Source organism: Phasianus colchicus, chromosome 28 (genome assembly GCF_987193195.1).
Source record: "Phasianus colchicus chromosome 28, bPhaCol1.hap1.1, whole genome shotgun sequence".
In the NCBI taxonomy this organism is placed as follows: domain Eukaryota; kingdom Metazoa; phylum Chordata; class Aves; order Galliformes; family Phasianidae; genus Phasianus; species Phasianus colchicus.
The window spans coordinates 2099966-2120290 of NC_143463.1; the positions used below are offsets into that span (position 1 = coordinate 2099966).

The following is a 20325-nucleotide window of genomic DNA, read 5'->3' on the forward strand; positions in this document are numbered from 1 at the left end:
ACTTCACTTTATAGATGTACGGAAACTTTTTTTTGCATGATTAAGTCATAAGATATTTGTTTAAACAGCAGGCAGAGAAAACTGAAGCCTTATTGCCCTGCCAGAGTCACAAGTCAGAGCTATTAAGACACTACACTGGGAACTTACAGGGAACTTTCCTCATGCATTACATCAAAATCATTAAAGCTAAGCCTTTGATGTACTATAAAGAGGTCCTTATACTCTCTGCCTGAGAGGTTTTATCCACGGGTGTAGTCCTAGAACACTCACATGGAAAAACCAGCTGTCAACTACCTACACTTTCTTGTTCTGGTTTCTCAAACCAGATTTGTCATTTTATCACATTTTTAAACAATTTGGCACTTGGATAACACTTTATTTTTATATCCATATTTATAAAAGAGGGGCTAGAGTGCTACCTATCTTGATTAATGGCTGTGCTGTGCAGAGCTATGGGAGCACACTGCCCTACCAAGGTGTGCCAGTTTATGCAGAGCTCTGTGCAGATGCTGCCCTGAGTCTGCTCTGATCTAGCTCAGCTCTCTGCTGTGCTGCCAATGCCTTGTAGATGTCCCCGTAAGTAAAAGATTCTGAAACCATCAAAGAGCTACAGTGTTTCTCTGCTGCAAAATATTCACTGGATAACATCTGCTGAGGGCAAAAGGGCTGTACTCCAGGGATTATTATGGGATATTTCCTTATTACCCAAACTTTTATCGTTTTTCTTCCAAATATAAAACATCAATATCTGAAGTCCTCATGTAATTACTGTGAGTGAACAACACAGACTTTCAATACATATCTTAACGAGAAACCATCACCTTTTCAATTCTCTCTATTTTCACTTATTTCCCTTATACTGTCTCTTGGCAGCAGACTACCAGTGCATAAAGGAAGAAGAATAGGCAATAATGAGCCAGACAGGAGCACAAAGCCAGGATCAGAGCAGCTCAGTTTGTCATTATCTTCCTCAAGACATGAGAGACGCACAGACTTGGTCAGGCACCCAAATAAGTGAGCCAGTCGAGGTGTCACCAAAACCTCAGTGTTGGAGATGCTTTCAAAAGCAGCATCCCATTTGCATTCACCCAACTGCTCCCTGTATTTCAGATTAGGATACAGGAAGCATGCCATGGGTGTACCTCATCAGAAGAAGTAGGTATTTCCATGTCTAGTGAAGCTGAAATCACTTTATGCATTTTTAAAAGACAAAAGGCATCAAGAAAAGGATCATTCAGAAATCATCAAAGCAGCATGGTGTACCTGGATGGCAGGGCAGCAGAGCCATCACTAGGTGGTGTTTTAGGACTCCAGAAGGACTGCCACAGTTTCTCAATATAATGAAACTGAAGGTTCATTACAACATCCAAAGTTGCCTAACAACAAAGAATACATCTCATTAGCTACTCTGTTAGCATCTTGTCACAGAGTGTCAGCATGTATTTCATGTGCTGACGTTTAGATTAAATAATTTACAGGAAAAACAACAAGAAGTGCATTGTTTTAATAATCAATGTAATACAAAAGAGGTCACACCATGAAAAAAATAACCAAGTGCAACACTTCAGTTTCAATACCTAGTAAAACAAACATGTCCTATTACAGTTTAGCTTTTCCTGAGGGCAGCATGAAAGAGGTGTACATGAATTATGTCCCGTGTCATTTAATTGATCTATTAATCAATTAAAAATATTCAAAGTAATCACCTCGCAGTGTCTCCTGTAAAGAAGCTGAAGAGTTTTCACATCATTCATGGTGACTCCTTCTTGTAAGAGAACATTACCTAGATCAGGGGCTGGGAACTCGGGAAAGACGTGGGTTACATCTAGGGAAAAGAAGATGGGGAAGTTGGTAAAAATTAGTAGCATTCAGTTATGCAGACTACAGACACATACAAGTTGCTTCTGTCTCTGGTTGCTATCTTACACATTTTAATTGGGAGTGAACCTGTTGAAATGAGGCTGATAAACGAGTACTTCCCTGATTCCTGCTGTTATAATGGGCAAAAAGTAAACAACTGCAATCCATATGTCCAGCATGTAAAGGAGAATGTTTTCCTTCTCTTTGTAATAAAAGTAACAAGAATACATTGTCCTCGTGTAATGTGCTTCCCATTAGATTTTCTCCAAGGCCTGAAAAACATCCCTTTGTAATTTTGAGAGTACAATGGACAATATAACTGGATATCAGGCATATCAGGAGTAATTGCATTTCAGAGAATGCTTGGAGCTGGGCTGGGATTTTGTATCTCTACTGGAGATTATGGAAACACATAGATCCATGACCAGTAAAAGCAGAGAACTTGTCTCATCATGAGAGGCTCTGTATGGATCTCCTGGAATTGAACACACACAGCTTGCAGTGTAGGGCAACAAACAGAATGGCTTCACTCCCCCTGTTCTACAAAGCTCTTCAGAACAGTGTGGCTTGGAGAGTTCTACTTTTCCATCCAACTCGATTGAGTTAAAAGCATACCTAGGAATTGACAGAGCCAGTGGCAATAGGGTGAAGTTTCCTGTGGGTACAGGAGAAACACAGCAAATGTGACATCACAAGAGTGTACTAGAGTATAAGTTTTTTAGAAAAGAAGAAATTCAGAGCAGGCAGGTTTTGCTGGACAGGGCCTTCCTTCTTCTTAAGGTGATCAGCCCAGATGTGCAACTTCAAATCCATGAAAGCAGTCTGCTCACCTATGAACTGCTGATGGTGCTGACTTTGAGCAGCAACTGATTGCTCAGGGGTCGTGTGCAGGCTGCTGTTGGAGCCAGCTTCTGCCACGCCATCCATCTTCTGAGCTGGTCTGTACCTAGGGTTACAGAATGCCCTGGTGTTACACAAGCACGAACAAACACATCACATGCAACATGGTCATGCTGTGAGAGATAGGGACACCTACAAACCTATGATGCTGTAGAGCACTTAATTAAAAAGTTACATCATGTAATAAAAGAGGTTACATCCAAAGCCAGCATTTGGAAGGCTGACTATTTCTATCACCTGCTCAAGGTGGGGAATGAGACTCTCCTTTGGGAAAGCACTACCCAGGAGAAGTTTAAATGGATTAAGAAATTTGCCCAAGGTGGATGTAAAAAAAAAGAAAATGAGAAGCAGAGCTGGTGTGGATGCCAGAGTGCAGACTCTGGAGGTGACTTCTGCATTTGTTTTCTGTTCAGGAGCAGAAGAAATGAATTCTTTACTGTAGCATGAGCCAGAAGCGTCAGCGCTTCCAGGAGACAATCCCAAATTCCACGGCACTCAAAATTGCTCAGACACAAGACTAACCATAGCACTTTAACTTGCATTGTTGCAAGTCCAAACAACCCAAAAACCCAAACCCAAGAAACAAACCAATGCAAGCCCACAACCCCTTCTGTGATCAGGTACAAACAGCTGCAGAACTGAGGTCCTACGCTATTGAGCCAGGGGATACAGTGAGGAGTGGTATATTCTGCAGTAAGCTCTGTAGCAGCAGGCTGAACTCGGGCCACTGGCAAACAGAACAGTGGATAAACGCAGCTTGGCAAGCCATAATTTCTCCTTGAGCCTTCTGCTGCTCAGACCAGGCAGAATCAGGCAGCCCCACTCCTGGGGAGGACCCCACAGCAGCTCTGGGGCACAGCCCTGGGTGCCACGGGGCCAGGAGAACCTACCTTTGCTTCTGATGGATGGGCTGCTGCCTCATGGCCATGTACTGCGTGTCCTCCTGCAAGCGGTTCAGTGGAGACTCTGGCTTCAGCCGGATCCCATAGTAATGGTATTTGGAGTTTCCCCTGCAAGTAGCAGCATTAAAATTGCTCAGTGCCAGCAAGTCAATGGGAGCAACCTCACAGCCCTGCTATTTACTCTCAGGCTTGTTTTGACAATTCACACCACTCCTTACAGTGCACGTGTTTGTTGCCAACGCTGTCTGAACGCTGACCTAATGAATGCCATCAGCCCCTATAAAATTCATGACCACATGTCACAAAGTTCAGTGACATCCACATGTGAAATCTGGCAAGGTTTGTTCTAAGCAGCCAACAGCAACGGGGGAAAACTGGCAAGTGTTAAAAGTACAAAGCATTGTTAAACAATGACAGAGACCTCAAGGGACGCTTCGCACTTTGATTAGAGCTTAAGAATTTGCTTTTATATTGAAACTAAACTTTTATCTTCATCTAGAGTTGGATGAAAACAAGCCTGACTGAATGGCCAGCTATGATAAGAAAGCCACCTCTCTGGTGCCTGCACTTTAATAGCAACAGTTAAGAGACTTTGATCTGCTTTTGGCCTTGGGAATTGCTCATTTTTGCAGTTTTGTAAGATCTGAAAGCTTTTTGCAAGAAAAAGAAGCTGAATTTCCTTCTCCTTCCTAGGTGCATAAAGCTGCTGTGATGCTCCTCAGGAAGAGGCCTTTCCACCCATCACATTGGACAGATGACTCCATTCAAGTTTTCCCACCAAACCAGGATTTTTCCTCTGCAGTGGGGTCTCCAATGTGCTCTCATTGCTTAAAATTACAGCTTAATGCTTCAGTATGACAGTGTCTGAAGGCACCTTCAGATCCAATGATGTCTCCCATAGAGAAATTTAAGAGAAGTATCAGTTGAAGAATTAAGCTGGTATCCAGAATACTTTTTATCTTGTGGGAATTCTCTCTTTTCAATTTTTGGCTGCTGAAGCAGAACTGAAGCAGAACTGTTCAGTCTTTGTCACTGTAATGTAAGGTTTACATGTGCTCAGGTGTGAAGCATGCTCCAATCAAACCTTTAGTGATTCTAAGTGCCTGCAAATTAAATAATAGATGCATTGATAATGCAAATGAATGAATAAGGTGGTGGGCAGCTATTTCCATATGTATGGAGGTGTACTGTAGCCTTTCAAGCTTGCACATCTTGAATATTAAGTTTGTTACTTTTTTTGTTTCTGTCTTAATCACAAAGTTTTCAAGGTTAACCGAAACCTTTAGTGATGGAATTCAGAACATCACAGACCAAAAGAATACCTGGTGAATATTTAACATTTATATCACAGGAGATAGATATAAAAATAAGTTTAAGAACTGGACATCAGTTCCCTTATTACATCAATTTCCTTCTTTTTAGAAAAGAATATAAGAGCTATTAGATAATTTAAAACCTTAATAAATAATGACATGTCAACCAAGCAGCATTACTTACGTTGAAATAAAATATTCTGACTTTTTTTTTTTATTTCAGTCTTTCATGGTGAAAATAAATTCTGAAATATTAGAACACTGCCATCAATCAGAAATTCCATTTTCTGAGCCTTTCTATTTTCAAGTCCAATCATCTTTTAGGTCTCAAAGCAGAAGGATTCTAGAGCAGCTGTTGGGACTTTGAATTTTTCCTCCCTTGGTAGGATTAAAGAATTTTTCTCCTCTGAAGAAATGACTTCAGAGTTCTTACATTGGAACCCATCTTCAGAAATCCAAACTCTCCCCCGCTTTTCCTGTGACTACGACCTCCCCATTCCAGCTGTGGAATGCTCCAGGCACATCTGGTTTTGTTCTACTCTGGAAGACCAAATATCCAAGCTTGTATTTTATTATAGGAAGTTATACAACCAGAGCAATCACTGCTTCTCCAGTGTATTCACTGCTTTTTTAAAATTAGAAGCTGAAGTAAAGTGCAATGTCAGCTGTACAGACTGTGCATATACTTTGGATGCTTCCCTGAAGGACACATGCCATTATTGCAAGTATAGATTCTTAAGTTTCACCTTTCTTGTTGCACCATACGAGTCTGTGATATTTTAAAACAAATACTTGTTAAGAAGATTCAGCCTTCTTCTTTGTGAATTTCAGAAATAAGGCATCTCCATATCTATAGGGATGTCTGAACACCTTGTCTGTATCAGGGAGTTGAGATCTGTTCCCACTGCTGATGGAGAACATTCCTGGATCCAGAAGGAACTCTGCAGCAGAACGCTGGATCCCGCAGCTGACAGCAGCAATGGTGATCAAGAGAAAACAATGGGATGAAAAACAACCTGGATTTAAATAAAATGTCCTTAGATTCCTTGAGAAACGGGCTTAGATTGAATTCAGAATGAGGTGCTGTCACCAAAATCCCAGAACATGTCTGAAATTAACATCCTCACCCTGCTGATTCCTGTTCAGAAAGAGCTTTGCCTCACAACACATGGAAATTAGTCCTGTGATTTACTATAGCAATTTTTTTTTCCTATAACATAATGTTTGGTTGTTTCTATACATCTCAGAAGAAAGACCCGTGCCTGCCAAGTTACACTTGGTAGATTTTCTATGTGTGTGAGAGGAGTTGCAGATCCCACAAGAACAGTGCAATGCTCTTTTTTTCTGCAAAACATGAAGCCACATGCTTTGTTCTTGAGAACAAACTACAGCCCCTGAAATTAGTGGCTATACAAAATATTTGCTTTTAATTAATCCCTGATGCAAGGAGCTGTAGAGCACCCACAGCCATACACAGTGGTGGGGGAAGGCAAGATGCAGCTGAGCTTGGGAGCTGTCACTCACTCTGCACTTTGAAGGCCCAGCCAGCATCTATCTCTTGCTTGCCTGCACCTTGCCACTGAGTGTACACTGAGAGCATCCCCAGCTCACCCACAGGACAGTGTGCCACAGAATCATGGCATGGCTTAGAATCATAGAATGGCCTGGGTTGAAAAGGAGAACAATGCTCATCCAGTTCCAACCCCCTGCTGTGTGCAGGGTCTCCAACCAGCAGACCAGGCTGCCCAGAGCCACATCCAGCCTGGCCTTGAATGCCTGCAGGGATGGGGCATCCACAGCCTCCTTGGGCAACCTGTTCCAGTGCTTCACCACCCTCTGAGTGCAAAACTTCCTCCTAATATCCAGTCTAATCCTCCCCTGTCTCAGTTTAGGTTGGAAAGGACTTTGAAAATCATCCAGTTCTGGGAAGTTTCTCCCCACCACCTCCAGCCCCAGCTCCCCCACCAACCTGGTTCCCAGGCGGCGAGTCCTCAGCCCCATGAACACCGACCGGATCAGTTTTCCAAAGGAAGCAGCATTCACTGGGTCCAGCTTGTGCTCCTGGCAGTGCCTCAGGTAGTGGTTGTAGAGAGAACTCCGGGGCAGGCTCACACCTTCCGCTGTCTCGTAGTTGTCCAACAACCACTGGAGCTTTAGGTATGGGAGACATAAATAAAGAACACGTGAAAGTCTAAAGAGGGCTGGAACGGGCTACAAAAACCAATGGCAGTGCTTCATGTCAGCAGCAATATCTGACATTCAGAGCTCAAGAGAACTGAACACTGCGTGGTTAATTTGTATAAGTGATAATTATGCCAGCAACATTGTTATAAGAGTAGAAGGACCCCCAATCCAAAGCTAACAAAGAAACAAAACCACTGATCCTGCCATCTCAGTGTCCATCTTGCATTTGGATAAATTCCTGTGGGACCAAGATAGAGCTGTTTGCCAAGAATGAAGACGTTAAAAACTGTCTTGGATGAATAAATTTCAGGGAAACAAAGATGCTACAAAAACTTTATTCATTTGAAGATTGGCATGTCTGCAGCTGTTCCCCTAGCAATAAATAGTTCACCACCCAACCTTGGAAATCTGAGGTGTTTCGCCTATTACTTTCCAAAACTTGTTGCTTGAACTTCTTCTGACATTTCTGTTGATTAGAGTTTGCAATTAAATATAAATTATTTATATCCAGATGGTCAGAAAGGATGAAAATGGCAGTACAGGAATTAAAACACAAAAAAGTCAAAAATCTAATCTCCTTTAATTGGCTAAAGGAGTAAGTGTTGTGTTATATTAAGGGAATTTTTGAAGGAACCAAATGTACAAATGGATTAAAATCAATAGCTTTGGTAGGAGTCCTTTCACTGACATTGGGGCTATTTGGGATCAATACTTTCCCAGTGAGTCTCTACATCCAGACCTCTGCACAGACATCTATATAAAGGTGGCACAGCTCCATCAGATGCAGCTGCATTTGCAGCTCATTAGTGGCAAAACAAAGTCAACTTCTGGAGGTTAAAATGTTCACCCCATTATCTCCTTACAACAAAGAAGTCAAGAACATATTGTACTTAAGCACAACCTTAGAAACCAGTGGGACTCAACCACGTACATGGAGGTACAAGAGGCCTATGCTTCAATCCTCCCCACTCATACTTCAATAACTGCCTTTTTTCTATCATTTTCCCTTGGTGAAACTTGAGGGTCCCAATTCACCACTACACTGCTTGAGTTTTATGTCAATAACTGTGAGAACACAACCTGCAGTGTGCAGTGACATTTCTGACACCTCACTCAATTCAGTCGTTTTCAGTTTCTGCATTTCCCACCCCACTTTGCTCTCATTCAAATGCTTCCGAGCTATAAGCTATCAGCACCTGCAGATGCATGCTCTGTGGTTATCATCCACGTACTGAAATTTCAACTTCTGCTATGCCAAAGAAGCTGAATCCAATGAAGCACAGTTAAAATGAGTTCTGTTACTTGGTTTGATCCAACACACCCAGACATTCAGATCATAGAATCATAGAATACTCTGAGTTGGAACAGACCCATAAGGATCATCAAGTCCAATGACCATCAGCAGTGGTGGGCTTTGGAGCAGGGCACAGAATGCCACAGCAGGAAGAAGAAAAACCTCCTGCTCAGCTCCCCAGCCTGCTTTTCAAGAGCCACATGTCTGCCCCCTTCAAACCTCCCTCCACTCGCACTGCTTTGCACAGAAAATGAACTTTCTGGAGCCCAAACCCTACAGACCTATGAGGCAGTGACTGCTGGTGGCCTCCCTGCCCCTATTTGCACCAGGAGATGTGGTGGGCAGTCCCCAAAAGGCCACTGCAGACCCGAGGCTCCGATGAACTCATCCCTTACAGCTGCCTCTAACAAAAGCACTCCCCAGCACTCAGGACATGAAGAACCAGCAGCAGTTCTGTCTCTAACCAGTCCACACCTGCACTTATTTTGACCCATCCCTTATATTTAAAAAAATAATGATTAATAAGTTTTGGGGTTTTTTTTTGTTTTGTTTTCTTTACCTTTTATTTATCCAATGGAAGATAATGACTATGGATTGGTTATTTCTACTCTTCTAAACCTGCCCTAATTCCATGCCTTGAAAAACAGGCATTTCAATTTGACCCTGGAGATTTTCACTTTAATCCTACAACATCCCCTCCACCTTCCAACACTCTGCAGTGTTTTTTAACATTCCTTCAAACACTATGGAGTTTCACGAGATTAACTCCCACTGCTGAATTGGAATTTGATGCAAAATGCACAAAAGAACTCAAAAAAGGCATGTGTGAGGATACAAATAATTTTCAAAGGACGATTTTTGCTCTTCCTGCATTACCAACAACGCACTGGGCACTTAAAATAAGAACATTAAAGATTCTCCCTGTTTGCGTTCTCTATTCTGTTTACTTTTTGACACTGGGCTCTGTTGTGACAGTGACAAAATACACCAGTTTCACTTCTGATTGTGTTATGATCAGGCTCCAATAAAATCTCAGTGCAGCTGTATGCTGCTGGTTGTGTTACACGCAGAGGAACATTTCCATTTCATTTTTACTTACACTTTATTTCTATCGAGTGTCTGTTTTGATGTAAAAAAACAACCCTTTAACACAGCCCTTGATTCAAGGAGGGATCAGAGGGTGGAAGAAGTGATGCTGTGTAAAAAGGAGAAGCTCCAGGTTTGGAGGTTTTGTTATAGATCCTTCTATGGAACCGAACAAACCCATGAGGACACACACCTGTGGGGCACACGTGGGAGTTTCACCCAAGGCTGGGACACCTCACAGCCTTCCACAATTAGATGTCCCCAAAATCTACACTTTTTCTTCAAAAGTTTTCTTGAAAAACCACCACTTCCCTCCCTCTGCATCATCTGCAAGCTCCTCATTGTCAGAGAATAATGCTCTGACCCAGAGACTCCGGAGTGCACTTGTGAGCAGAGCTTTTCAGGAACAGTATTTGATGGACATAATTTCAATAGAAGCATCACTTCTCACTGGGTATTACCATTCGCTTTGGCTTCTACACTCGATATTTCAAGTGCACTTAAGTAACTTCTCAGAGTTTTCAAGGGTAATTTCAGTTATCAAGAGTGGCTCCTTACGGCATGGACTCTGTATAAACTGAGTTATGTAAAAAAAACCAAACCCTCTTGATTGAGATACATTTTGTTTTCCTTTAAAGAAAACCCTGACATGAAAAATCTGCTGATGGCCATAAAATAAACCATTATCCTAAGAATTTACAAATTTGCAAAAAGTGCAGTTTAAAATGAGAGGCAGAACACTCGATGAAAAATTCTTCAACCTTAAGAATAAATGTAATTAAACCACAACTAATGGTGCAATTAACATCACCTCAAAGCTTCCCTTGGGTACCAGGTCTTCCAAAAGAGGAACATTTGTCGGGTTAAAGGATTGCATTTTGCTACCACCTTGGCTTGTGATGCTACCACTGCTCGGGGCTGTGAGCTCTGTTTTGATTTCTGTCCCCCATGTCAAGCTCCTGTTTTCCTTTCAGCCCTGACAAATCACAGTTCCCTTCTGTTTTGCTTTCTGATTCTCACTGGCGAGCCTGACAATATTCAGGCAGGCAGCTGAGATATGTAATTGCCTGTCTTCACAGTAAGCATGGAAGGTAGGAACTGAAATATCCCATGTAACAGAAAACATTATAACTCAGCATGGACCAGGGGACGCACGCGGACACTTAGCCATAGACTGAGGCTAACTGCACAGGAAGGTCCTGAAGACTTCCACAACAGGCAGAGGCTTTTCCAGGCAGCTTCACTGAGCTCCCTCGAGCTCTGAGAGGAAATCACCCAACCTGGTCCTGCAGCACATTGCATTTCCTGCAGGCACTGCAGCACTGCTGCCTCCTCATTGCTTCTACGTGTACATGGACACAGCCTCACACTGCAGAATGGTTGGGACTGAGCCAGGAGACTCAAACACTGAGCAGTGACATGGGCAGAGACCTTATGCTATGTCTTGTCCTGCAAGAAAGAAGTGAGGTGGCACTGCTGGGAGGCTGGGTCTGGCCCCACCTCCGTTCCACATGACCTGTCGTCAGATGAAATCTCTGTCTTCACTTTCCTTGCTCTGTTCTTTTTCTCCTTTTTCCAAACCTCCTTCAGAATCACTCCACTCCCTACCCCACTCTGCTCCACTCTGCCCCTGTCTGTGCTGCAATGAACAAGAACAGTTCTGCAGGACATTACCCTTAGCCAAACCTGTGTGGCTGAGGGGCAGAAGTGTGGCTGCAACCTGGGGCAAGAAGGATGTGCACTAACGCTCAGATCAAAGCCTGATTCCACAACAGTGTATTTTCCCAGCTACAGCAAGGATCCTTCTATTTCTAGCACCTGAAATATGAACTGAGCTCACCCAGGAGCCCAGGCTTGAAGTTTGGAATCAGCTTAAGATATCAGAACATTAGTTTGAAAGTTCCTCTAATTTTCTCTGCCTATTTCTGTACGGTGAAAAGGTCAAACCTACTCAAGAATGACAACATATCTGCCTCCAAGTATGAAGCAAGACTAAATTTGTTAGAATAAGGAAGTACCACTTAGTGCACTGTGAGTTATCAGAGCAGAACATGCTTCAGCCTTACCCAAACCACAGTGAAGTCAAGGCAAACCCAGTAACTTCAGTAGGACTTGAATTAGACTTCTCAAATCTGACACAAGCATGTGCTTGCTGTTAAGCATTACTGCATGGAAGCCATAAACCATGATGCAGAAGACCCTGAGTAGACCCAGTAGAACAGCAGGAACTTCACACAAAGCAGGGAAGTTATTGGCATAGTAAGAACAGAGAGGCCTAGCAAATGGATTTAGCATAGCATTGTAACAGCAATGGTCTTCCTGAGGCACAGAAAGAGGCAATAAAGTATTCACAGGAGTAGGCTTTTGGTATTTGGAATCTAGGGGATATTTGTCATGATCCACTCCAAGTTATTGCTGTAGAATTGCAAGTTATTCTCCAGCCATCTTCCAATTTCACCAAAAGGAAAGAACTTCCTCAAATGTGTTTATCTAATTGCCAGCAATTTCCATTGCAAGGTAGAAGAAATAAATAAATACAGGGTAGAGGCAGTTAACACAATCCAGAGCTTCTCATAAACAAACATTAACATCATGGCAGCTTTTGCATCAATTCTTGTTTCTTAGGAATGGGCTGCTTTGGGCAGCACAGCTGAATCATGGGCTGCTTTGAGTGCTTTGTGCTCTTGAATACACCAAACAGCTACAAATAATGCTTCAACCAAAGCAGGAAAGAGGTTGTAAATTCCGATTGCAACTTACATGGCTGTTGAGCAAACTGCTTTTGTGTGATGTAATCCCTTCATTTTTTTGTAGGTTTTCAATCGCCATTTCAAGCTAAAGAAAATGTGCACAGGGAAAAAAAAAAAGGAAAAAAGAAAAAGAAAGGAAATCAGATAGTTAGCAACAGCCAGGATTTTACCCTTATTAATACTTGAATGATTTATGCTTCATATCAACAGGCTTGTGAAAAGAGCAAGTAGATGAGGCACAGTCCTTATGGGATGAAGCTGAAAGACGTTATTGTATGGCATGCAAACTAACAACACAGCAAGAGTCCCTGTTAGGCTGACAGAGTGAGACAGGGGGATATTTGCTCTTCCACTATAAGCACTGCCCATTATAAAGGGGAAGCAGTTTTCCTTCTCTCCCTTTCATGCCTAGACCAAAACACCACCATACAGATGCACTGCAGCAAATCAAAGAACACTGGTACAGAGGAGGTGCATTGTACTCAGATCTTTCATGGAAAACTGGGATTAATGAACTTATTACTTCTTAAAATTTTGACAAAGAACTAAAAGCACTGAAATAAAACAGAGGCACCAGGAGGGTTGATACAAGGAGTGTGCAAGCTGAAATGGAATGCATCTTTGCTGTTATGCAGGCTGCTATTGTACTCATTTCCTCTGATCTCAGAGCTTCTGCCATACATCTTGGCTTCTGAACAGACCCTTTGCTTTCCTCTACCCGCTCCTACCTTCTCTTCTACTCCCAGCCTAGCTCTTGCTGCTGCCCTGTGCTGTGACCCCCTCCTAGACCCTTTTTGTGTTACTGCTGGGGATCCTTTGGCAATCTCTGGCAAACGACTTAGCAGAATGCTGCTGGTCCAGAGCTCTACTGCTCCTGAGCACAAGGTTTCTGCAAATGTGGAAGGATAAAGAAGCACCTCAGGTTGAGGGACTGGCAGTTTTCTGTCAGTTCCTGTTGTTTCCAGTAGATGTTCTCCAAACCCTTTATCTGTGACCTGTTAGAGCAGGCAGGATAAGGCAGCATGCTACAGAACTTGCAACCAGCACCTATCTCTTATCAAGTTTAGCATCTATCACCATCTAACATGCATGGTCACACATGTATCTGGAGGTGCATGCAAAAAGCATCACATCTGCATGATGATCAGTCAGCTTATGGCTTCATTTACATACAGCTATCTCCCTATACTCAAGTTTGCACTGACTCCTAGCATGGCAAAGATAAGGGTGGAGAAAAAAACAGCCAGGTACAAAACCAAGCTCTATCAGAGAAGTGAGATCTAACATCTGAAGCTCAGTTCAGTAAGAAAATGTCCAGGCTTTGCCATATCCGTGTATGAATGTGACACTGTCCAAAAACCTCCAGCATAAATTCCTTGGTTTCTGCCCCCAGGAGACATCACTGTGGCACCTCTCAGTAAGTTATCACTGAATTCAAAAAAGGGTCAGCCCAAGCATATGGTTCACTGGATTTTGAGAAAACTTGCACGCCCTAATGCACCATGAGGAACCAAAACCCATCAGCACAGATTGACTGCTGACGCAGCCTTCAGGAAATGAGTCAAAGTGTGAGAGGGAGACACCATTTCCTTCCTCTGTTCAGGGGCAGAACCAGCTGAGCAGGGCAGTGCCTGTTGAGCAACATCTCTTATGCAAACACAGAAGTACCACTTGTCCTTTTGGCATTTTGGTAAGTGTCCAGTACAAATGGACACCTTACATCTGCAGGAAAAAAAAAGACTGAAATTTTTTAAGCAGTCCTTTATGAAAGAGAGCTTTTTGATAAAAGAACAGTTCAATAGCTGCTCTATGAGAATAGGTGCTAAATTTCTTGACTTTGAAGTTAAAAAGCACCATGTGCCCTGATGAAATGTCATCAGCTCATTAAAGGAGAGCTGTTCTGCTCTCTATCCCACCCTAGGATACAGGAAAAGACTGCAATTGTGGGGCTGCCTAGAGTGGTGCAGCAGGTAGAAGACAAGCTGCTTTACAGTTGGTTATTCATTCTGCAACCATAGCTGTACAAACCAGCAGCACCTCTCAGCTACTGCTCACTAACTGCTGGACAAGCAAAACCTGTCCAAGAAAGGACTGGAGTGCATTGGGTAAAGACTGAGTTACTGGGACCAGATGGAAGACAGTTCTGAGGGATTTCCTGGCCCAGTTTAATTTAGATGAAGATTAATAGTGCTCTGGCAGTACAGACACCAAACAGAACCATGTGATGCTCTGTTACAGCCCACTAGAAGAAGAAGATCTTTATTCCAGCAGATTTGGAGGATGCTGGATTTTTTCTTTTTAATACTTGAAGATTTTATTTTAGTGTGCATACACCCTTTGCCAAACATCTCTCAACCTCCTGAGGCAGCTCTGCTCTTATTCCATTGCTAATTGTGATCCCTTGTTCCCATCTCACTCTCTTTGAAGATACTCTCCTTGGTTTTCCCTCTGAGGTTTCTGTTTTGGCTCTGCCACAAGCAGTCAGCATCCTCCAAGCCCTCACGATTCCCTGTTCCTTGCAGCAGCATCTCTGTTGCTGTCCTTGCATTGCTGGCTGTGTTGACACCCAAACTCTTCACACTGCACACCTGAGACCACGTGCAAACATTTCTTCCTTGCCTACATTTGCATGAGCTGTAATTGTGTTCTCTCCACAGTTAAGGTCTTAATCCTGCCCCAACTGTTTTTGTTAGGTCTGCAGGCTTGCAACACCAGGCTTCCCTATTCTCTGTTTAAGCGAAACACTGCAAATAAAAATAATGTTATTACCCAGTGACATTATCTTGATATTGCCCTTGCCTTCCACTATCTGTCCACCCATTACTGTGTGAAATTAAAAGCATCTATCATGGCTCTGAATGTCCCTGAAAGATCTACCTTATCTCCCTCCAGCTCTGGTCTGCGCTGAAAGAACTGAAAGCCACAGATGGACATGCCCCTACACCATCTTCCACACAAGCATCATTCATTAGTTAGCACTCTTAAGCTTATCCACAGGAGCCACAGACACTTCTGAAAGTTCATTCCTACATGCAACAGAGTGACTTTTTTTTCAGATGCATTTTCATAAAGGTCACTTCCTAATTTTTTTTTTTTCTGAACAACTTGTCTCATGTGATAGACAGCTACAAAACAAATCTGTTCATGGGACATTTGTACTGACACATCACACTTGGCCTTTTTACACTGAGTCCATTGCCATGGAAATAAAGAAAAAAAAGTAATGTTGTGCAGATTTGCAAGATGCAGTCACACACAGGTGAAATGATCAGCAGCTACTTCGCTCAAAATAACAAGCATGAGCAAAATCAGAGGAAGTTCCAGTGCTGGTTCTTAACTCTGAGTAATTAAAACACACAGAAAACTCTCACAAAAGAAATCTGCTAGTCCAGTGAATCTGCCACTCATTCCTAGAGTTGTCACCACATTTTCTCCTTCACCCTGAGCTAAGACTGTTCTCCACTGACAGGTATTTCTACCTAAGGCAGAACGCATTCACTGTGGGATCAAAAGATCCAAAGTGTTTTAAGTCTGTGTTTTAAAATGCTGTGGGACAAGAAAGTGGAGCCTTGTCGGCCAGAGATTCAAGAGAACTCAGTAGCCAGCAGCTCCCATTTTTCACCCTAAGTAGTGCTTTTCATGTTTTAAAATCCAGCCACATAAACTCAATTGCACCTATATTTGTAATCACATTTACACAGAACTGTATACACACATACACACACCAACGTCAGGTGAAAAGGAAGGTGAATACTGTCCCACAATACAAACTCCAACCAACTCTTGGCAACAGTTGCTACTAAGACTTTGTAGATTCTCAGATAAAACTCTGATAGCTTCTAGCCACGGGAAGGCTGCTTTAGGTTAAGCTATCTCTCATAGTCCCATACAGTTGTACAGCTATGCTTCTAAACCTGGCACCTCTGATTGTTGGAAAGACACAAATAAAAAATATTAGAGCTTTATACGTTTGTGTAAGAGCAGTATTATCCCTAAAATACATTTTCTGTAACATATGGCAAAGACAGAATACACAGTGGTGTAGGAGATATATGAAAGCTTTTCAGTCATTGCGAATTTGGAGAAATCAGCTTGACATACCTTTTGCAGTAATTATTCACCATGTTAATAATGGACTTTTCAGGTCTCTTTATAATTAAAAATATATATTTCTTTACTTTGGGATAAGCCTCGTGTTCAGATGCTATTAAAAAATGTTAACATAGACAATTCTTTTGAATTGGAAAGCCAAAACATTTTGCTTGGGGAAAGAAAAAGCCCCAAACTCTGAGAACATAGCTCTTATCTCCATGCTGCATAATTTCAGTGTATGAATGATCTGCTCAAAACATTTGACAAGCTTCTGCCTGCCAGTGAGAGACATCTAAACTCTGGGATAAATATCCGTGCAGTACACCAGTGTCTATTCTCTTCCTTGCACTTGCATGACATGTTATACAGACATATACACGGTGATAATGATAGGAGAATTTATTTTCTGAAGGCTTTTCAGTTCCCTTGGAACAATTCCGGGCCCCTGAGCTACAACATCTGCAGGGCTACATACCGTTGCTGGAGAGGAGCGTGAAGTATGTGACAGAGAATGTCTAGTGTTTTCCATCCCCCCATGAATGAGATAGGCTCCCGAGCTGGAGAGGATCGGACTTCCCCCAATGTCCATGGTGATGCCCACCATGTTGTGAGAGGGAATGGCTGTAGGAGAGGATGCCGCTGTAGTCACCTGAGCTCCACCTCCCTGCGGTTCGAAATAGGAAGCTGCACTGCTAGGGGCGTAAATCTGAGCTTCGGTGTTGTAGGAGTAGGCGGCTCGTCTGTCAAAGGAACAATAGGGTTAGGATGTGGAGCACACGCCGATGGAGAGGAGCTTACAGATCTAATCTCACAGACAATGGCTTTTGCAACGTGCGCCATGTTTTAAAAAAGGCCTCGACTCCATTGTCAGAGGGATTTGCTTCAATGAAATCGAACTCTGCCATAAAAGTCAACTCTGACATCATTAATCTGTCCTGTGACAGCCCTGAAGCAAAGACCCACACCCACAGCCTATCCAAGCAGTGTGCACACAGAGTCCTGTGACCACTCTGCAGCTGTCTCAACCTAAATGTGGAGGCTGAAAGCATCCCAGTGGGCAGCAGGACCCAAGCAGGGGCACAAAGAAGGTCCCAGCAGAGAGGCAAGAGGAAATCTTACATAGCCCCTTTCTCCCTATAGAAATCATTCTTTGGTTCCTAAGCCTGCCCCAGCTCTCCACTGCAGAGGGCTGGGGAGAGGAAAATACTGGATCATTTCATATCAGGGAGAGCAGGATTCGCTGGAGAACACTCCTTCCATGAGGACAACATCTCTGCCTAAAGTCTAGCACCCACACACACAATGCAGCATGCAAAAAAGTTTTTCCCTTCCACCTTTGAATGGCAGGCAGTGCCAGGAGCAGTGCTGGACTAGGAGAACCCGGCAGGACCAAACTGCTTAGACCCAGTGTGGAGTAGTGAACCGAGTAAAAGACTCTTACATGGTTCCATTGGTATAGACAGCTTCTCCTTCCACATACTGGACCTGGGATGGATAGACGTGCTGCACGGATTGCACCTAAAACAAGCATCATAACAGTTAGAGACATGCCATTGCCTAGGAACAGTGAGACAAATTTCATACTGCATCCTTAACTTTCAACCTTACCTTGACACCTAGGCTTTCTTCAACAAAAAAAGATAATCACAACAAAAATAAAACCCCAAAATACACACGCTTGGGAATCCCAAAGGACACATTTATTTTAAAAGTTCAAATTAAAATAAATAAATAAATAAGTAGTTGCTCCATGAGCAGTGGAAACAATGGAGCTGGGTTTTCTCCACACACACGTCTGAGGGCTGCTTCTCTGCTGACTAATAAGGGTGAGATCACACCGCAGCCTTTCCTTCAGAGAGGTTGGCAGCGTCCATCTGCATCCCAGCCCACTTTCTTGTTGGTCTGGGAGATATGTGGTTGCCCTCTGTCAAGTTTTTCTGGAACTGAGCAACCAAATAAAAACTGCTAAAGGAAAAAGTCAAAGGAGTCAGACTCACTGTCCACGTGAGACAGCACCACATATGCTTGGTTTCTTAGGAAACAAGGGCTGCAAAAGGCAAAGTTCAGATAAATAAAAACACTTGCATGGTTCTCAGTTACCCAAACTTCCTACGAAGCCACATGCAGCCAGTATATTTGTCTGTGTAACTAAAAAATAACCCCACTTTGCCTCTAAAAAATTTTTACAGAGAAGTCCTGCTTACTAAATGGCAATTAAAATCAAACATCAAATCTTCAAATGTATGCAAGACACCTGCTACAGTAAAGGTTCTTTCTAAACCTTAAGTATCTTTAGAGTTTATTTTATTACCAGTCTAAGAAGGAGAGGGAGAGACGGAGAAAGCTGCTCTCACAGTGATCACTAGGTCCCCAGTTGCACACAGCTCTTTAATTAAAACTATGGATCTTTCAAAGGAGATATTTGTCACAGAATCTAGTACAGGTGGGACATGAGAGATGGGGGGAGTGTACAGTCCTGCTGACACAAAGTCCCTGTGTGGGGTCTCCCCTTGGGGACATTACCTGTTGTGGAACCTGCTGAACTCTGGGAACAGAGATCTGCTGCATCTGCGCTCCTTTGGGAGCAGAGCCTGCTGCTTGCACCAAAACCCTCTGCAGAAAGAAGATACATTAACACACACTTATTGCAGCTTGTTGTTATTCTGAACAGGTGAGCCATCTATTCCCCTTCAAACTTTCTGGGAGGCAGGACAACTCCTTAGTTGACAACCCTGTGGTCCCCCATCCCTCCAATGTAATCTGCAGTGACACCAGACTGAACTCAGCACCCAAAACTGGGGAAAAGTGGAGAAGTACATCCATGATTTCTGAATTTCTCCATGGAAGATAAAAGAGTAACAGCAAGCAGCTGATTGACAGGAAAAGTTCAACAGAAGGCATTCAACAGGAGGAGTTCAGCAGGATGTTCAGGTGCAGCACAACAAGAACTGTTCCTCACATGTTCACATCTTCCTCCTAAAACTGCAAAGCTTCTTCTTTTATTCCTGCTACACCGAGCCACTTTCTGCCTCCTGTGATATGAAATTGCACTCTCCAACAAACCACAGATGTTATGGCTCTGCACCTTTAGTGGCTTTAGTGTCACCAAGGACACAAATTTGACTCGTGCTGCCCTGCAGTGGTCACTCCAGAACACTGTTCTCTACCTTTCCCCTGCCTTTTCCATCGCCCCCCTGCTCTTTGCATTACACTCCACACTCTGTTGGAGGCTGGGCATGTCTTGAAGAGTGCTAAGCACCTTGCAGATCCAGAAAAACAAATGTGGATGGAAATAAATGATTCAGCGAGGCCCATGGGAACAGAGCCTTGGATACTGGCATGAAAGTAAGAAAGGAAACATTCAAGCCAAATATCTGTATGGCATTTTAAAATGATGAGGACCTTCTCCAAGGAGACAGTCATCCTCTGCAGCTTGAAGCTTTAAAAATACCCAGCAAACTGGGCCAACAGAATAAACAGCTGCAAAACAATCCCACATGAGTCCTAGAAGAGACCCTGACAATTATTGGCTGTCATATCTCTATTTATGAATTTTAGTCCTCTAATACCCTCCCAGACATGGCTTTTGTAACCAGCCAGAAATTCTGTTCCTGCAGAATTACCAGGAATATGATAATTACACAGTCCCTACATCACCAGCCCCCCATGGAGACCTTCACAAGTCTGGATACATTTGAGATCCTGCAGCTGAGACAGCGATAAGGACACTGACAATTACGCCTGCCATCACTTTGCCTATTTTATTTCCAAAAGAGGCTGTGACCAGAGGAACATTAAAAGCCCTTTTTCAAGTCAGACCTTGGCAATGCCAACTGCCTCCAAGTCTCACCGAGAATTGTTCCTTTCTCCTACTTTTCATTCATTCTCTGTCATTGCTTTTACCAAATGACACATCTCTCCTCCATTTGGCACAGCTGCCCAAC

At 43.0% G+C, this 20325-nt stretch overlaps 1 protein-coding gene across 13 annotated transcripts in view; it reads right to left on the reverse strand.

Moving 5' to 3' along the window:
- The window catches only part of RFX2 (regulatory factor X2), a 55299-nt gene that overhangs the window by 7207 nt on the left and 27767 nt on the right, over positions 1 to 20325 (reverse strand). For 10 of the 13 annotated variants that reach the window (XM_031604634.2, XM_031604629.2, XM_090125951.1 and 7 more), the window contains 9 exons: positions 18905 to 18994; positions 17823 to 17899; positions 16857 to 17121; positions 12300 to 12374; positions 6945 to 7126; positions 3651 to 3770; positions 2691 to 2806; positions 1707 to 1825; positions 1264 to 1376 (listed from right to left, as the gene is read on the reverse strand). In XM_031604634.2, the coding sequence (XP_031460494.1) occupies positions 1264 to 1376; positions 1707 to 1825; positions 2691 to 2806; positions 3651 to 3770; positions 6945 to 7126; positions 12300 to 12374; positions 16857 to 17121; positions 17823 to 17899; positions 18905 to 18994 (1157 nt within the window). The remainder of the gene's footprint in view (positions 1 to 1263; positions 1377 to 1706; positions 1826 to 2690; positions 2807 to 3650; positions 3771 to 6944; positions 7127 to 12299; positions 12375 to 16856; positions 17122 to 17822; positions 17900 to 18904; positions 18995 to 20325) is intronic. The other 3 variants (XM_031604635.2, XM_031604632.2, XM_031604636.2) reach the window with 3 other exon arrangements.